A 19,172-nucleotide genomic window follows, 5' to 3' on the forward strand; every position below is an offset into this window, starting at 1 on the left:
AAAGAGGTTTATACGCAATGTTTAAACGTTTGTTTATGCTCCGTGTTTAACTAGTAAATCAAAAAAAAATTCTTTTTTCAAATCCATGCTTTATGCAAGCAGAATTCTATTGGGCCTAGAAATTCTTTTTTTGTTATCTTTTGTAGAAGGAAAAATTACTGTTTTTTTTTTTTAAATTTAAAAATTACTGTTTTTACTAAATTTTTCTTTTTTAACTTAATAACTTAAGACTTATTAACTTAATAACTTAAAACAATAGGTTTTTAACTTAATAACTTAAGACTTAATAACTTAAAACAATAGGTTTTGAATCGCTGCGCTTTAATGTCTTCGAAACTGCAAATAATTTGCAAATTAATGATTTTTGTGACGTAATACGCAATTCATATCAAATAAATAAAATATATGGGGAAATACAAATTAAATTTTTGTTAACTTAATTAACTTTTTTTGGTCAAATTTTTCCATTTCCTTGTATTGTCATCGAAAACGATTAAGTGTGCAAAATTTGAGCAAAATTGGTTGAGAAAAAAGCTTTCAAAAATTGATTTCAAGTTTTGTGGCACACAAACACACACACACACACACACATATATATATATATATATATATATATATATATATATATATATATATATATATATATATATATATATATAGAAAGTAACCTTATATAAAGCATGGAAAAAAACATTAAAATCTACAACACGATATTTTTAAACCGATAAGTAGGTCGCGAAAAATGAATAGAAAAATATCTTTTTTATTACAAATATCGTTTTAATAAAAAACACTTTAAAAAACAATTATTCACAGCATTACACAAAATAGAAAAAGAAAGCTGTAAAATAACCTGTAAGAAAAACAACCTTTTACATAACAAATTGACACAATCAACGGCAGAAAGCTGCAACACGATATCAACATTAAAAAAGTTTATTATAAAGATTACTCGCCTTATTTAAAGTAAATCGTTTTTCATTCAACTAACTGTTGCTGTATCGATGAAGAGAATTAACATTTATTCAATTCAAAAAGCTAGAAGTCATTCAAACATTTATTCAATTCAAAAAGCTAGAAGTCAACTTCAATCAATGTTTTTAGCTCACTTTTTTACTCTCGAATCAAAATTAGTTACCCTCCTCCGTAGCATTAAAAAACTTTTTCCCGAGCATAGATTTCGGAAGATATTCCTGCACAGGATTCTCTTTAAATAGAGGAGTATATTTATAATCTTTACCGTATCCAAGGTTCTCCATCAATTTGGTAGGAGCATTGCGCAAATGTAAAGGAACTTCTGGCTGTGAGCCACTGCAGTTTTTGATAAAGTCTTTTGCATTTTTGTATGCTTCGTATACAGCGATACTTTTTGGCGCATTTGCAAGATAAACCACAACTTGGGCAAGTATGATCTAAACAGAAACTAATTTTAAAATCATGGTGCATTTAAAAAAAAAGAAGGTTTATATATGTATAAAAAATAAACTATAAGTAACTATATACGTCACGGACGAAAGCATGCACATCAAAATCATACATATCATGTTTAAGAAAATTTCTATTCTCATAAACTATTACTTTTGGCAACAAAACTTCAATATCACCATTTAGTTTCATTTATTTTAGAATTGTTTTGATTACAATTGAACACTTTATCACGACCACAATTAAGTAATTATGAGAATAAATAACAAGTCATAGAGCATAACAGAGCAGTTATAAAGCAAGGCATATAGTGTTATCTACTTTCAGAATTTATAGAAAAAGTGCATAATTCATTTACTTTAAAAGCAAAAAATAAAAAATATTTTAATTAGTAATGTGATGTTTCGTAACTACACAGAAATTTTATCCTTTTAAATGAATAGTAATGTGGTGTTTTGAGTTACATGACTTACAACAGCCTTTTTCAGAATAAAAGAAAAATGCTTGGGATAACGTTAAGGTTTACCTTAAAGTTATCCCAAGCATTTTCAAAAAAGCTGTAGTAGATTGCTTTAATCACCTGTTTGCAAATACAAGTCTTTATTTTTAACTAAGCGAATAAGTGCAACAATATTGAAAATGCGTTATTACTATGTTATAACACAATGAGTTTTAAATTTATATATGTTATCCTCTAAGTTTTTTTTTAATTATTTTGGTGCTCCAACCTAACGGTTTTAATACAGAGCACCGCAGAAGAACATTTAACCAGGAAGTTCAAGCTTCTTTCCTTACCAGTTTTTCCTTGAACCTCTTGGTTCTGAGCCAGAACTGTAACCACTGCACCAAGGCTGCCTAACGTAAAAAGATAGTATGTTTAAATCTAATACAATGCTTTTATTGAAAATATTTTCAACACTCTAATTATTAGGATATTTAGATTGTGACATAAGACTTATTTACATGTATTTTGATTTCCATTATAAGTTTCTTTTACATATATTTTGATTTATTCAGAGTTGTCAGAATTCATAAATTTAACATTAAAAAAATGCAGAGTTCGATGCATTCAAACTCTGCATTTTTTTAATGTTAAATAAGTACCCGAACAACATTTTAAAAATTTAACGTTTCTCCAAGGAATTAATTTTACTTTTTGATAATGAGTTGGACCACTCATTATCACATTGATTCAACTAATTTTTTTGTCGTATCTGAATTAGATTAGATTAAAATTTATTAGAACAGTGATACATGTTCTAAAGGACGCGCAGTTCCAAAATATGAAGGGCTCTAACAACGTGCCCTACAATCACATAATACATATGCTAGATGATTTACACTGTAAATATATATGTATATATGTATATATATATACATATATATTTATATATATATAACTATTATATATAAGACCACAGTTATAAAACAAAAACTAGTTAGCCGGAACAGTATTTTTTAAAGTTGATAGAGTTAGTTTTAATTTTGAAGCTCTTGTTATTTTTGGTATTAACGACGTCAGATGGCAAGTTATTCTAAATATTAACAACCCTGAGTGAGAAAGAGTATTTACGGACATCCAGTTTACACTCTAGTTTTTGCAATTTGAATTTGTAACCTCGAGTGTAAATATAGTTGCTGATGAAAAAGAAACTTGATTTATTTAGGCAAACTTAATTGTTCAGAATTTTATGAGTAAAACAATATTTATTGGCTACTTGTAGCTGCCATTTCTTTGACCAAAGATTTAATAAATATTTGACTAAAACTTTATAAATGGCAACAGCAAGATCATGACTGTAATCGGCATCCTTAAATGAACTATATAGCTTGATATCATCAGCATATAAAATTAGAGAGCAATTAAGATCTTTTACTATAGAGGGTAGATCATCAATATATAACAAGAATAATGTTGGACCCAAAACGCTACCCTGTGGAACTCCACTAAGGGTGTTGGTTGGATTGGATAGTGAATTTCCAACCAGAACCCTTTGATATCTGTTGGAAAGAAATGCTGATATCCAATGAATTAGGGTATCTATTATACTGTACCTTTGAAAAGTTTTTTGAAAAGTTTTGGATGAGATACAGAATCAAATGCTTTTCGAAAATCAATGTACATCACATCAGTAATTAAATTGCTATCTAAAGCTTGATTCCTGTCATTAGTTGACTCTAGAAGATTTGTGCTAGAAAAGCTGTGTTGATTAGGTGATATTAGATTATTTATATTAAGATAATCAGCGATACATGAACTAACAATACTTTCCATGACACAAGAGCTAGTACATGTGAGGGAGATAGGTCTATAATTGTTGGCATCAGAAGTGGATCCTTTTTTAAAAATAGGAGAAATCGAAGCTTGAAGCCACTGTTTTGGTAATGAGCTTGACGTAAAACTTGATTTGAATATATACAAAAGCGGAATACATATTATATGTGTTATTGTTTCAAAAGTATATTTGGTATACCGCCAGATCCAAATGATGTGCTAGTTCTTAGGATTTTTTAGTTTTTGATAGACTATCTTTGCTGAAAAGTCTATAAAATCTATCATTATATATTAAGAAATATTACTTAATAGGGAAATGGTATTTGAAAAAACAAGTTTTTTGTTTGCACTCCTCGTGTAATAACTTTGTTTTGTAACATTCAGCCACAGTTAAATCAGGATTGATAAACATTTCGTTAAACTCAGTTGAATTTTTTAAACTTTTTGCAGCTTTAATTTTTATCACTTTGGTCGTTAAGAACAATAATAAAAGATTGATTCAAGTCCAAGCATCTTGGAGCATAATCTCTAGCTCTTCTTTTCTTTTTCATCGTCATATGCTACTTTTTTGATCCAGAATGGCTCACAGGTGTTCAATTAAATTTTTTTAAATTTTTTTAATTCTGATTCACTCCCAACAAGGCTGCAAGCAGCCACTCTTAAGTTTGAGTTACTAGAAAAAAGAATAGAAGATTTGAGAAGACTCAAAAAGTTGAAGGTTGTATCAGTCAGGAAAACATGAAAATGGGAGAGAGTTCTAAAGGGTTGAGGTGCATGGAAAAAAACTAGACGAATAAAAGTTTTAAGAGCATGCAGGGGGATACAGGAAAAGAATGAGGCTTTTGTTGAATGACGAGTCAAGCGAGAATGAGTTTTAGTTGATGAAACTAGAGATGCAAGCTCTTTTGAGCAGCTACCATGTTAGTATGGGAGAAAGACTCAAGCTTAGCCGATAGATCGGGTTCAAAAACATTTACAATGTGTTTTTGGACCTTGTCTAGAAGAGAAAGAGCATCATTAGAAGAACCAGCCCAAAAAACAATTTATCTGAAGATAAACTGTTTTCCAAATTGCAATTTTTTAGCTAAGGCTAGGAAATTTTTATTGAGAATGGTGACATAAACCAGAGAGTACATAATTCCATCAATAAACTCAAGTTTTCCTATTCCCTTCCAAACCATTGATACCCAGACCAAAACATTGCCTCAACCAATTTCTACTGTTTCTTGAATGCAACTGAGTGTGAGCGCTTCACCTTCTTTTCTCCATTTTTTTTGAGCTCCATTTGACTCCAAATGATCTGATTAAAAAGTACAAAGTTTTGTACTTTTTATTCAGATCATTTTTTACTTTTTAATCAAGATGGTTCCTATAAAAGTTTTGTACTTTTTTATCAAATGTTTCCTAATGCCATTCCAGTTGCTTTCTAATCAACGTTTTCCCTTACTTGAACAACTCAATAGCCAAATCTCGTTGAGCTTATCACCACTCCTTGATTTTGACTCCCATACCTAATTACATCAATGAAATTTTTTTCATTAACAGCAAATTAAAAAAAAAAAATTTCAAATTCTAATGTTTAAAGTGGGTACAACTAATTTAGAAATTGTATAGGCTCCAAAAAAAAGACACCTAACAAACCCCAGTGAATCATGTAAACAAACTTCTTTTATTTCATTATATATATTTCTAACATTTTAATATTGAATAACTTTTAAATTATGAAGAATTAAATAATGGAATTAAATTCCAGAATCATCGAGTGAGTAATTAAATTTTAACTTATAATACTCAGATTAAAAAAGAAATGTAAGATGTTAAAAGTGTGGGCAACTAAAGCCAAGGTGTAGATGAGCACCACCACCACCTTTAAATATAGTGATGGTAAAATATGAAATGCTTTTCAAATATAATTCCTTATGTTAATTATAATATCCAACAGGAAATCTCAGCAGGAATCTGCTGCATATTATTACCATAGTTACCAACATAGTTTTATGGTAACAGTTAACTCCAAACATAAATTTAAATTTATTATAACTTTTTATTTAAATAAGTAGCTGACTGATCAAACTTTCTCATAGTTATATTTTAAACATAACTCCAAAAATTTATTACTTTCACAAAAAACAGATAGCACCTGCTCAAACTTACAAAAAGCATCTGCTTTTTGTAAGATTGAGCAATCAAGGACCTGCTCAACTTTACGAAGAAACATCCAACACCAACTTAAACACACAAAAAAACAACCAACACTTGCTCAACCTCATAAGAAAGATTCTCAATTTTGAAAGGAACTTTCTTAAAGTTTCATAAAGTTTCAAAAAAATCTCTTGACTTATGCATTGAGTTTTTTCTGCATTTTTAAATTTATGCTTTTAAAGCTTAAATTTTTGATCTTAAAATTAAAAATAATTGATTTAAGCAGAATTTAATTTAATTATAAAATCATGGTTAAAATTGATTTGAAACAACTACAAAATAAGGTAAAAAAACAATGAATTTACAAGCATAAAAATCTTACATCACACTCTGGCATTCCTATGAAGTGACAAGCTTGATAAGCAGATACAGCTTGTGGTAGTGCATTTGAATCAGCAAGACCTGTAACACAAACCAAAATTTTGAAATTAAAAAAAAATATGGCTATTATTATAAGGGTGTAGGGGTGTTTGGTGTATACTTGGTTATTTATTACAAGTGTTTAGTATGCTTGGTGTATAAGGATTTTAATTTTTTTTTTTTTGAATGATTATTTTAGATCAAAAATCTGTTTTAATATTAAGTGAAAATGTCAAGTTATGCTTTTACAAAAGTATCCAAATAAAACCTTTCTGAAAGAATATCAAATTTAAGTTTTCAGTTCTATAAACTAATTTTACAATATTGAAATATTTAACAGACCAAAAAACTTATAATTTCATTTGTGTGTTTCATTATTTCAAAAACTATATATGTTTGAACATTACTATAAAGCAACAATATATATTTTTTATGTTTATAATAGATAATAATAAATAAATTTTATAATAGATAAGCAAATAAAAAAAAAAGGAAAAAAAAAAGAATAGAGTTCTATTTCCTTTTTGTAATGTTAAGAGAATTTGGAATTAACAATTAATTTGTAAACAAGCAATTTTAAAAATTATAAAATTATTAATATAAGATTAATTACAAGACATAAAAAACATAATAAACATTTTATCAATATAAGCAACAACAGCTGTAAAATAATTAAGCCATTAAAAATCAAAAGTTAAATTCTTTCAACATTCAAAAATGGAGATAGAACCCTATTATTTTAACGCCACGATATAGTAAAAAAGTATAAAAAAAATTAAAGGTGAAAAAAATTTCAACAGAGTAAAATTTTTATAACATGTTACTATAATGCTATTATTAATTTAAACAAGTGAAAAATTTTTTAAAAACCGGCTAGACTAAACAAAATCAGGGTTATTGGTTAGAGTTAATTTTAATTTAATTTAAATTTAAATTTTGATCTAATTGAAATAACATAATCATAATATATTTAAAAAAATCAAAACTGCAGTCCAGAAGCTTCCTCCCCTTTATAAGTTATATAAAGGGCTTATTTATGTTGTATTTACTTTAATAATAAGAGGTTACTTATTAAAATGTTGTTGTTTAAAAAAAAGTAAGGTTTCTTGAACTCTGTGCTACTCTCTCCTAAATGACAGAAATGTTTTATTCTATAAAGTTTGGTGTACTGTTTGTCTCTGTTGTTCATCTCTGTAAGCTCTCAAAATATGGTTTATCTTGAAAAGTTTTTAAAACTATTAAAATTTTCTTTTTAAATTGCAGTATTAAAGCTCTGAGATATCATGGCATTTTCTGCCCCATGTTTATCATCTATATACGATTCTTAAAATTAAACTAATCCTTTATTGATATATTATTTTTCTGTAAAAAAAAAAAGAAAAAAAAAAGCAGTTTCTGTAAAATAAATCTGCTCTGTACTGAGCACATTATTTTAAAATCACAAGGACAACTTTTCTTTCACTTTCAACAAGTAATGAGTTGCATAGTTTTATCTCTTAAACTGTTTACATTTTATGTTTTCCATTTTTCATTGTTATTATTTTTAAAGTTTTATTATAAAATATAAAACTTTTACATATTTTTTAATATATATAGTATTATATTTACTTCTTTACTTATTTTTATATTTATTTTTTAAGTATATTATATTACGTATAATTTTATATATTGTGATTATTACTTATTTGTTTGCTCTTTTGTTTAGTTAATGATAATGAAGAGAAAGATGAAAAGGATGATGAAGAGGATAAGCTAGCTATTTTAAATGGAGGTTATAAATAAATTTATAATAAAAAATTTTATGATTAAGGTTATGTTATATAAATATTTGTGTGATATAAGATAAGACTTAATTCATAATTTATAAGTTTAGACTTATTTTTTCAGATTAGCAAAAGAATGCCTATAAAAAAACCAATAAAGACGTTAACATCAGTTAGATAATTGATCTATTATTTTACCCTTAGTAATTAGTTTTATATATATATATATTTTAAAGATATTCGTGTCTTCACTATTTTAATAAAATTATTTTACTCATTGCTTTTTTTTTTAAGTCATAGAAATTTTTTGCCCCCCAGAAGCCAGACCTCTAGCACAGAATTTCTTTAACATATTGTGCTTGTTTTGGGGTGTAAACAAGACCTCTTTTAATTAAAGGGATCATCCATACAATAATTTTCTTTGGTGCTGGGGTGTGCTAAAAGGAAAAAAAAAAAGTTGAAAATATCAAGAAATTTATAACTTTGTTTTTGATTTTTACTTTGATGTTATTATTGAAGTTTTATTTAATATAAGCTTTATTTTATATATTTATAAATTTTTATTTTAAAAAAAAACAACTGTTGCATTTAATTTCTTTTTAAGTTTAAATTTTGATAATTGCTAATAGAAATTTGTTATCATATTTCTATTTAAGTACACTATTTTAATTTGTTTAAATATTAACACCTTTAATATTTTAAATTACTACCTTTGGTGTTTTATATACTAACACCTTTGATGTTTTATTTTTTTAATGTTATTGCTGTCATTGTCTTGTTAATAACTTTGTATATTTTTTTATTTAATTTTGAATTTAGATAAATAAAAACAAAGTTTTAAGATTTTATTATGTATTTTTTTTTAAGTTTTTCTGTTTTCAAGTTTTTTATTAACACCCCGCAAAATAAATCTTGCTTATTTAAAAAAAAGTAGTTTGAATGTAGTATATACAGGTATGTATTGGAGCTATTATGTGTCATTAATATAATATTTTTACCTTTTTACTAAGCTACAAGGAATTTTTCAATACCCCAATTAATGATGACCCCAGTTGCTTACCGCTAGTCTTCATTGAAATCTTACCTTTAAAGTGGGATTTGTTTACGATATTTGGCAGTGGCTCGTTTCATAACCAAAAGATAACCAAGAGATACAAATATAGAACCACACCCATGGAGCGTCACTCATGTTTCAGAGTAAAAGAGGTTTAAATAAAAAAATAGCAATTGTAAAATATGTATAATGACAAAAAGCATTGAGAAGATGAATGATTTAAACAAACAAACAAAAAAAACGCAATTGTCTTTGAACTTTAAACCTTTCAAAACTTTGGTTAATTTTTATTTAAAAAGAAAAACCTAATGAAGCTGTTTTAAATTTGTTTTTAAATTTTAAAAATCTTTATTTTCTTTAAATAGGAATTAAGCGAAGAAAATTATAACAAACTTTTAAGAAATTAAAAAAAGTCTTATAAATTGGTAAAAAATAAAGAAATAATTAAATACTCATAATCTAAAGAACATAATGGTAAAAAAACAATATAAATATTATTCTTCAGTGCACAGGGCCAATGACACAGGTTTCGAAGTAGGGGATCACAACTCCTTATTTCTAAAAAAAAAGTCCTCTATATCTTGAAATTTCAAAAAAAAAAAAATTAATAATAATAAAATAAAAGATCCTTTAGAAAAAAAGTGGGGAGATTTGGGTCCCCTTGTCCCCTGCATATCTGGTGGCGTCAGCCCTGGTGTATATGTCATTTATGCAGTGTATTTTATAACATTGTGTCACTTTCAACTAATTTTATAAAACAAAAATATATGCAATTATACTTTTATTTTAAAATAAATTGGTTTATAATAAATTGGTTTCACAGAGTTTGCAAACATAGATCATACAAAAATTAAAACAATAAAACATTTTATTAATAATATAGATGGTAGATAAAAACATCAAATTGTTATTTTTTTTATAGATGCAAAAGCAACAGCAATCATTTATAAACATGAGCGCCTGCAGGATTTTTTGATGTTTTTAGATAGGACACTTTCATACATTGTGCAAACTCCAAACTTAAGTATGTTAATACCTATGCCAAATGAGGAGGCCTTGCGAAAATTTGGGAGGGCAGAAGCCTGGAAACAAAAAAAGCCCTAAAATGCTTGCCTCATCATTTGGCATAGGCATGAACATACTTAAGTTTGGAGTTTGTACAATGTGTGAAAGTGTCCTATCTGAAACATCAAAAAATCCTGCAAGCACGCATGTTTATAAAACTTTGTATAAAACATTACCACAACTATAAAAAAAGATATGATAATTCAATCAAATCTATCTTGCATAAATGACTAGTCATTGACTTTTGGTAGATTATAAAATATGAAAAAAAAAAAGTTAACCAGAGAAATGAACTCCTGAAAAAATGAATTAGATATATATCAATGAAAAAACTTTAAAAAAATAAAACAAAATTAAAACAAAACAAAAAAGTAATAAAACACACAAGGTAGAAAGTAAAAGCAAGTTTTTTTCTTTCAGTTTTTAAAATAGTTTTAAAACTTTTCATAAATATTTTTAAACAAGCTAAAATTTTATTAATGTAATAAAATTTACCACAAAAATGATAAATTGTGTTTAACTAAAGATGGTTGAAATGTCTTTATGTGTTAAATTTACTGTTACAAAAAAATGATTTTTACAATTAATAAATATTTCCTTGTAATTACTATAATATAACAATATTACTTACCACAACAACAAGAATATTTTAAGAATATTGCTTACAACAACAACAAAATGGAAATTATAAAAATTTTACAATATCAAAAAAACCAGCTTGACGGTTTTTTTTTAGGATAAGCTTTTTGATAACTCCCCCTCTCCTTCTCCTCTCTTTACTAATTCATTTTTTTGATAAAAACTTTTGAACCAAAATAAATTAAAACTATGAATCTAAAAAGATTTTTAACTAACACATTTTTTAATGTAACTTTTAAAATAAACCCAATAAGTTTCTTTGTTCTCAAGCAAAAAGCGTGTGTATTTTAAATGGATTGAGTTAGTTAAAAAAATTTTAATTTTATTATAGCCTTTTTTTCCTTTTTCAAAATTAATTTTGAAAAACCTAATATCTGTATCTTAAATATCTATATCTTAAAATGCAATATAGATTGATAATTAACTGTGTTAAACTAATAAAGATATGAACATATATCTTAAAATGTAAAACAGATTGATATAATGATAAATATAGTTAAATAAAATGTAAAATGTCTTAAAATGCAACATAACTAAAATATACCTATATCTTCAGATGCAATGCGAACTAATCTTCTTGCTATGTATAATGGTTTCTCTCCTCCTTCAAGCATGCGAGCTAACCAATATATTGAAGCATCAACATCAGATCCTCGAATACTCTTATGTAAAGCAGATATCAAATTATAGTGTTCATCTCCTGCTTTGTCATAGTTTACACAACAACGTTGTAATTCTAAAAAGATTTTGAGTTACAATCCAATAAAATCTCTTCCAATAACTGTGTTTTAAAATTTGTTAAAAAAAAAATATCTAGAAAAATTTGTAAAATATGTTTCAAAAATACACTATGGTCAACTCTCAAAATCTCGAGCACTAAGAGGACCGGAAAAAAAGTTCAAGATATTGAGAGTTCATGATATCAAGAAATGGGTTAAAAATAAGTAAAATCACAAGACTTTCGTTAAAAAACTTTTTTTATAAAGGATTTCATTAAATATTCAGGTTTGACTGGCGATATAAATAATGTTGTTCATCATTTATATCATTTATAGCATTGTCAGTTTTGTTATGCATTTAGTATTCTTAAAAATAGTTTAAAAGCTGTCTAAATAAAATGGTAAATTGAGTTTGAATTAACCAGAAAAGATATAAACGTAATCTTTGGAATTCAACTTGTAATGATGTTTTAGGAACAACTTAGTTGGAGAAGGAAAACTACAGTAATTTTTTAAATATATCAGAAAGGGAAGTTAATTAATGAACAAGATTTTACTTCTCAGTTAAATATAAGCATATAAAAGCAATGTTTATAAATAACACATCATTATTTATTATAATACAATTATTTTTATTTGTTTATATTTAACTAATGAGCAGTGCTAATCTTAAAAAAAATAAACTAATTTATGCACGCACTTTAATATTTATTATATTTTTACATTACTATACTTAATAAATTACATATTTATTATATTTGTTATATTTTAAATAGTAAAGTAAAATAATAATAAATTTTGAATTTGATAGTGTGTACATAAGTTCTTTTATTTTACTTTATCATTTTATTTAAATTACTGCATTATAAGCAGGTAAGTTTGACTGGCGATAACAATAATGCTTTACATCTTTCAGATAGATTGGACAAAGAAGAAAGCTTTTTTTAAATTACGATTTATAAGAAATAATATATTTGTTGCTGCCTTGTTCTATATAAATGTTACCAACATACAGGTAATATTTATACATGTGCATAAATCTTTTTATTTCGACTTAATCATTTTATTTAAATTACTGCATTATCAGTAGGCAGTTTTGACTGGCAATATAAATTTTTAATTCATTTATATAGTCGTACATTTACAAGTTCCGTTTTTTATAATAAATATAAAGATGGCAAGGACGTTAAGAAAACTGGTATGTAAATAATATTGTACATCATGCAGATAGCTCAGATGAAGAAGTAAGTTTTTTTTTCAAATTACAATTTATAAGTAATACTATATTTGTTGCTGTCTTGTTCTATACAAATGTTACTATCATGCAGGTAACATATGTATTAGTTTGCATAAATATGCAAACTAATACATATTTATGCAAACTAATACATATTTACATATGTATTAGTTTGCATAAATCTTATATTTTTACTTTATCATTTTATTTAAATTACATTATAGGCAGGAATGTTTGACTGGAAATATAAACGATGTTGTACATCACGCAGATAGCTTGGGTGAAGAAGAGGTAATAATTTTATAATTGTTATTAATAAATAATAATATATTCATTGCATAATAATACATAATTGTATGATGTATTATCTAGATTGGTGAAATAGACAATGATATTAAGTGTGGTGAAAACAATAATGAATATCAAAATGTGAATGGTACTTTGTTTGATGTTTACCTGGTTCTACAGACATAGTTAATGGTGCAATCGTGCTTATAAATGATCTTGATGTTTTTTTGGATCAGTTAATATAAAATAATAAACATGTAAATTGTTATACTTTCTGTAAAAATTGTTTTCTTAATCTTCAATTTCAATTATTTATGACTCTATGTATATCAATTATAGTATGATATTACTTGTAATTTTTTGTTTTATTTATTTTCAGTATGTTTATACATATGCATGTGATAAATATTGTGGTGAAGTCAAGTTTTAATGTTTTAGGTGCATTATAGCTATTATTTTTCAAAGATTTTTAGGATTCAACAAGATTTAAATTTATTGATTTTAATTGGTGAAAGCAATCCCATAGATTAAAATAACTCAATAATATTAGGGCCTTGCGTGATAAAATTTGTTTTTTATGGTTTATATGACAATTCAAACAACATTGGATCAAAAAAACTTGAAAACAAAACATACTAAGGTGTTCCAAATACGCATGGAAATCCATCTATGGAAAAACCATGGATTTTCCAAGGGTTTTCCATGGAAAACTCATGGGCTTCGCGTGGAAAACTCATGGGTTTCGCGTGGAAAACTCATGGGTTTCGCGTGGAAAACTCATGGGTTTCGCGTGGAAAACTCATGGGTTTCGCGTGGAAAACTCATGGGTTTCGCGTGGAAAACTCATGGGTTTCGCGTGGAAAACTCATGGGTTTCGCGTGGAAAACTCATGGGTTTCGCGTGGAAAACTCATGGGTTTCCCGTGGAAAACTCATGGGTTTCCCGTGGAAAACTCATGGGTTTCCCATGGAAAATGTGTTCCAAATACCCATGGTTTTTCCAATTTTATGACGATAGTGAGTTTTAAGACTTCGTATTATGCCTTGGGTTGAAGGACAGATGCGGCGTTAGCTGGAAGAAATATAAAATATACTTTTGGGCAACCTCTTTGTTTATCCTTTTTTCCAGATCTTTTAATGCCTTGCATTTTTCCAATATAGCTTTGTTTGTATGTTTTCGTTTAACCAGTGGCAAGTTATGGCATTTGACAAAAACAAAAAATTAATCTATTGAAGGAGAACTTTTCAGAAAATCGATTTATCAAAAAAATTAAATTTTATAAAAATTTCATAGCAATACTGTTCGAAAATAGCAATTTAAAAAAATTAAAAAATCCTTGAAAAAAATTGCTGAAAAGTTCAAGATAACGAGAGAAAATTGCCCTGTGGACCAAAAATATTGTTTTAAGATGCTAAAAAGTTCGAGATAATATGGTTCGAGATATCGAAAGGATTTTAGCCTAAACGAGTTTGTTATGTCTATGGAACTGCAAAAAAAGTTCGAGATATCAAGAATACGAGATACCTAGACTTGATAATCTCGACTTTTTTGTGGTTTAAAATAAACGCACACAAAAATATACATATTTGCTTTGTTTTGCAAAACCGAAGGCATTCTGTGTTAAACTGGCTGTCTTAAATGTTGGTCTCCATATAATTAAAATGATCATATACGACATGATTTTATAAATACACTTTATAAACTTTGATTTATTTATTGTAATAACATTGGTTGAAATCTGCTCTCACCCACTTAAAGCTTTTATAGAACTAATATTTCCTGTACAATATAAATCTTAAAATGAAAAAGCTTAAAGCAATAAAATTAAAACGTAAAATGTAAGAAGAAAAAACGAAGAAGAAATGTAAAAAGAAGCAATATTTTCAGAAAATTTTTTTTTTTAAAAAAGAATTTTTTTTTTTTTGCTTTCGTAATAACATGAGGCTACTAAAAATTGGCCCAAAATTTGAACGCTTGAAACTTGCGAACGAATTCAAATATTTCTGCAGTTCGAAGTTAAATATATTCACTTGACATTCTTATTTTATAATCTGATACTGATTTTGGTAATTAAAATTGTATAAATAAAATGGACGGAATTAGAGAAAACGACAAATAAAAGCTAATTGGAAACTTCTATTTAGATAACATAGACAAAGGGAATACATTTACAGTGCATCATTTTATGCAAATGAAAGTTGCAAGGCAAACAATTTATAATATTATTAAAAGAGTTGAGGACAATATTGACCTTAAAAGAAAGTCAGGAAGCAGCAGAAAACCATACAAAATGGACATAAGAAAAATTACTTCACTCATTAACAAGGCTTAAAATAAAGTTCCAATCTCCCAGAGAAAACTTGCATTAAAATATGGAATTCATGAAGTTATTGTTTATAAAACTTTTAACATGCATGAACTTATAATATTTTAAAAGAAAGAAAGAACCAGAAAGCTTTGAAATTTAAATAATTAAACAAAATCAACTACTGTTAAAACTTTTGAAAACTTTTTTCCGACTGTCAAATGAGTTTGAAATTATCATGGATGACGAGTCCTATTTTAAATTGAGAAGCCAAAACACACCAGGAAATGATGGCTTTTATAGTCAAGATAAAGATAAAACTGAAAATAATATTAAATATAAGTTTAAATCAAAGTTTCAAGCGAAAGTTTTAGTATGGATTGCAATCAGTAGATTTGGTAAATCAAAGCCTTTCTTTGCAATTAAGAATAATGCCATTGATGCAAAAATATATTCCAAAGAATGCATTGAAAAGAAACTTGTTCTCTTCATCAATTCGCATCACAGAAATATAAAATATATATTTTGGCCTGATGGTGCAAGCTATCATTATGCAAAGCTAACAATTGAAACTTATAAGAAGTTTAATATAACCTATGTTTCTAAGGATGATAATCCACCAAATGTACCACAATTAAGGCCCATTGAGACATTTTGGGCTCACCTAAAACAGAGAGTCTATTCCAATGATTTCAAAGCAAAAAATCTTAACCACCTGAAAAAGAAAATTCAACTTAAGTTACGAGATTTCAGTCCAGAATACTTTGAAAACCTTCTTTGCTTGCTTAAGACTAAAGTTCGCTATGCTGTTGATCATGGGACACTTTCAGTTATAAGATGATCTATTATTGCTATCCTTAGTTATTTGATCAGTTGTGAAACAATAATATAATTTGAATGACAATTATAAGCAATTATTTTTTGTGCAAATTTATAGTAGCCTCGTGTTACAATAACATATGATGCATAAAAATTCAGACAAAGTTCAATGCACTTAATTGCACATGACTTCATATGTTGGATTTTTTTGAATGTATTTTAATTTTAGAGAAAACCCTTTAAAGAAATCACATTAGTTTTTTCTTGCAACTTTTAAAATGGTTTCAGTAAAAAAAAATCCAATTTCGAAATATACTCCTGGATAAACTTAAAACACAGTTGAACATTTTCTTAAAGTAAATAAAGGTAATTGAAAAGGTAATCAAAAAGCCAAAAGCATCTTAAATCAAGCTTAAGTTTTAAATGGCTACATAATGTTTACTTTGGTTTGCTTAGGCAAAATAACTTTTAATAATGTTGTTAAAAAACAATATATATATATATATATATATATTTATATATATATATATATATATATATATATATATATATATATATATATATATATATATATATATATATATATATATATCATATATATATATATATATATATATATATATATATATATATATATATATATATATATATATATATATATATATATATATATATATATATATATATAGGCTACAAGTTTCCTTGAAAATATTTTTTATGTGCACCAAACAGCTTGTTTATTTGAATATTGACAAATTAATTTTTTCAATATATTTTGGTCATTTTTCATCATATTGTTATCAGTGCCGTCCCAAGAGAGAGGGGTGGGGTGTGTAAGGGTGTCTTACTTTTGTTTTTATTACTGAATTACTTTGTTATTAAGTTTGAAATTTTTTTGAACTGAGAAGTGTGCAGTTATGATGCCTTACATGAATATGTAAACAACTTTAGAAACAATCATGTTAGACCAGGGTGCATTATTGTTTTGTCATCAACATATGTAGGGAGTCTTTAAAAAAAAAACTTTGAAGATGCTATAATTAAAAATTATGGTAAACCAGATCTTTTTATTACTTTTGTTTGCAAACCAATATAGTGACATGAGATAACTAAAAAACACACAAATGTATTTTTAAATGTTATTAATTTATAGTTTTCGATAATTATGTTTACATGTGTAATATAATAAATGTTTGTAATTTATAAAATTTGTTTACAAAAAATAATATGTTTAAAGTCTATATACATATTTATATTCTTTTTTCCCCATATTTTAAAAGCAGTGTTACTTAGCATTGTGTAGAGCAAGATTGTTATACTTGTCAGTCAAGCAATGTTACTAAGTTGTTATATTACTTGGCACCATTTAATGCCAGGCAAACTTAATTTCTGTCAATAAATTTTTTAGTTAAGACACTTTGGAACTACGACTATGTATGAACCTTAGTATTATTAGTAAGCATCTGCGTCTTCTTGTATCCACTTGGAAGTTCAGTTTGACACGGTACAAAATGATAAATTTTATTTCATGCCATTTTTACAAAACAAAAAAATTTCATGTCGTTTTGTATCGTATTTTTACGAAACAAGTAAAGCTTGTTTCATTTTGTACAGTATTTTTACAAAACAAGAAAATTTTGTTTTATTTCGTATTGTTATTTACGAAACAAATAAACTTGTTTTGTTTCGTATCGGTTTTTACAGAACATTTCATAATTCCACGCCCCAAACAGATATTTCACGATTCCCACACCCCGAGCAATACATGAACTTTAACATTCAAGCAGAATAAATGCATGTTTAATACTTACTAATTTAATGTTTTGAAAACGAAAGTTTAACTAAAAATAATATTAACAAAACAATGCAATAGCATCATTTTCATAAGGTTTAACGCAAATATATTTTTTGCAAACATATACGACATTATAATTCAATAAAAAAATGATAACAAAGAAGTTGTCAACTGTAGATACGTTTTACTGTAATAATTTGTTAACTTTAAGTTTATCTAGACATAAATTATATATTTATATGTGTATAAATGTATAAAATTATTTAAAAAGTTATTATAAAAATTGGCATTTCTTCTTTGTCTCGTTTTTTACCGTTTTATTTCAGAAAAAGTTTAAACTTATTTTGTTTTGTACCGGTTTTTACAAAATAAGAAATTTTTTCGATTTGTACTGTATTTTTCACGAAACAAGAAAATTTTGTTTCGCTTTGTACTGTTTTTTTTTGCGAAATGGTATAAAAATTGTTTCGCTTCATACCGATTTTATCAAAATAATATTTTTTATCGTTTTGTCTTGCACTGTTTTGAGACACAGATGCTTAATTATTAGTATCAAAACACAAATACTAGAACTTGTTAAGTTACATATCTTTTTTTGTTTTTGTAAAAAATTTTTATTTAGTTACCAATTTAAATTTCTTAAACCAGGTTAAATTTCAGAACCAGGAGCTACTGAAACAAAACTTCTGCTTCTTATAATACTGTTCTCATTACTTTCAGATATTCTACGATATCACGACAAGTTTAAAATTATTATAACTTTTTATCAATAGTTTTTATGACTATATTAGACTATTATCAGATTTGTTACATATATTTTAGTTTTAATTAGTTACAGCATTATTTTTACAAATCAAATTTTATTAAATTTTTATTTATCTGATTAAAATTATTCTAAAGTTGAATGATTTTAAATCTTTTTATAAATTCAAACATAATTGTATTTTTTTTCTCTCGTTGCCATTGATTTATTAGTTTGCATACTGTTGAAACATGGTTTTAATTTAGTAAATTAATGATTCAAAATTTCCTTATTAATCATTAGTCAGCATTTATGAGAAAACTGGAATTCTAAATAGTTGAGGTAAAAATAATTTTGTTTGCTAGTAACGTTAGCCAATTTTAATGGTTAATTGTGCTCAAGCTGTTTTGTGCTATTGTTTTTGTTGTTGTGATAATAATTTTTATATTTTTGGGATAAAAGCCATGACAACAGTGATAATAAC

At 26.3% G+C, this 19,172-nt stretch overlaps 2 protein-coding genes across 4 annotated transcripts in view; both read right to left on the bottom strand.

The window, feature by feature from the left end:
• The window catches only part of LOC136092244 (tartrate-resistant acid phosphatase type 5-like), a 47,739-nt gene extending 46,769 nt beyond the window's left edge, over nt 1-970 (bottom strand). Inside the window, exon 1 of one of the 2 annotated variants that reach the window (XM_065820020.1) lies at nt 854-970. The gene's annotated coding sequence lies outside the window, so the exon portion shown is untranslated. The remainder of the gene's footprint in view (nt 1-853) is intronic. The other variant, XM_065820021.1, reaches the window with a different exon arrangement.
• The window catches only part of LOC136072041 (ATPase WRNIP1-like), a 38,804-nt gene continuing 20,391 nt past the window's right edge, over nt 760-19,172 (bottom strand). Inside the window, exons 5-8 of one of the 2 annotated variants that reach the window (XR_010644290.1) lie at nt 11,328-11,519; nt 9,110-9,637; nt 6,225-6,304; nt 760-1,412 (exon numbers count right to left, since the gene is read on the bottom strand). Coding sequence is in view for 1 of the 2 variants with exons in the window: in XM_065820018.1 (XP_065676090.1) it covers nt 1,131-1,412; nt 6,225-6,304; nt 11,328-11,519 (554 nt within the window). In the remaining variant the exon portion in view is untranslated. The remainder of the gene's footprint in view (nt 1,413-6,224; nt 6,305-9,109; nt 9,638-11,327; nt 11,520-19,172) is intronic. The other variant, XM_065820018.1, reaches the window with a different exon arrangement.

This window comes from Hydra vulgaris, chromosome 15 (assembly GCF_038396675.1).
Source record: "Hydra vulgaris chromosome 15, alternate assembly HydraT2T_AEP".
NCBI lineage: Eukaryota > Metazoa > Cnidaria > Hydrozoa > Anthoathecata > Hydridae > Hydra > Hydra vulgaris.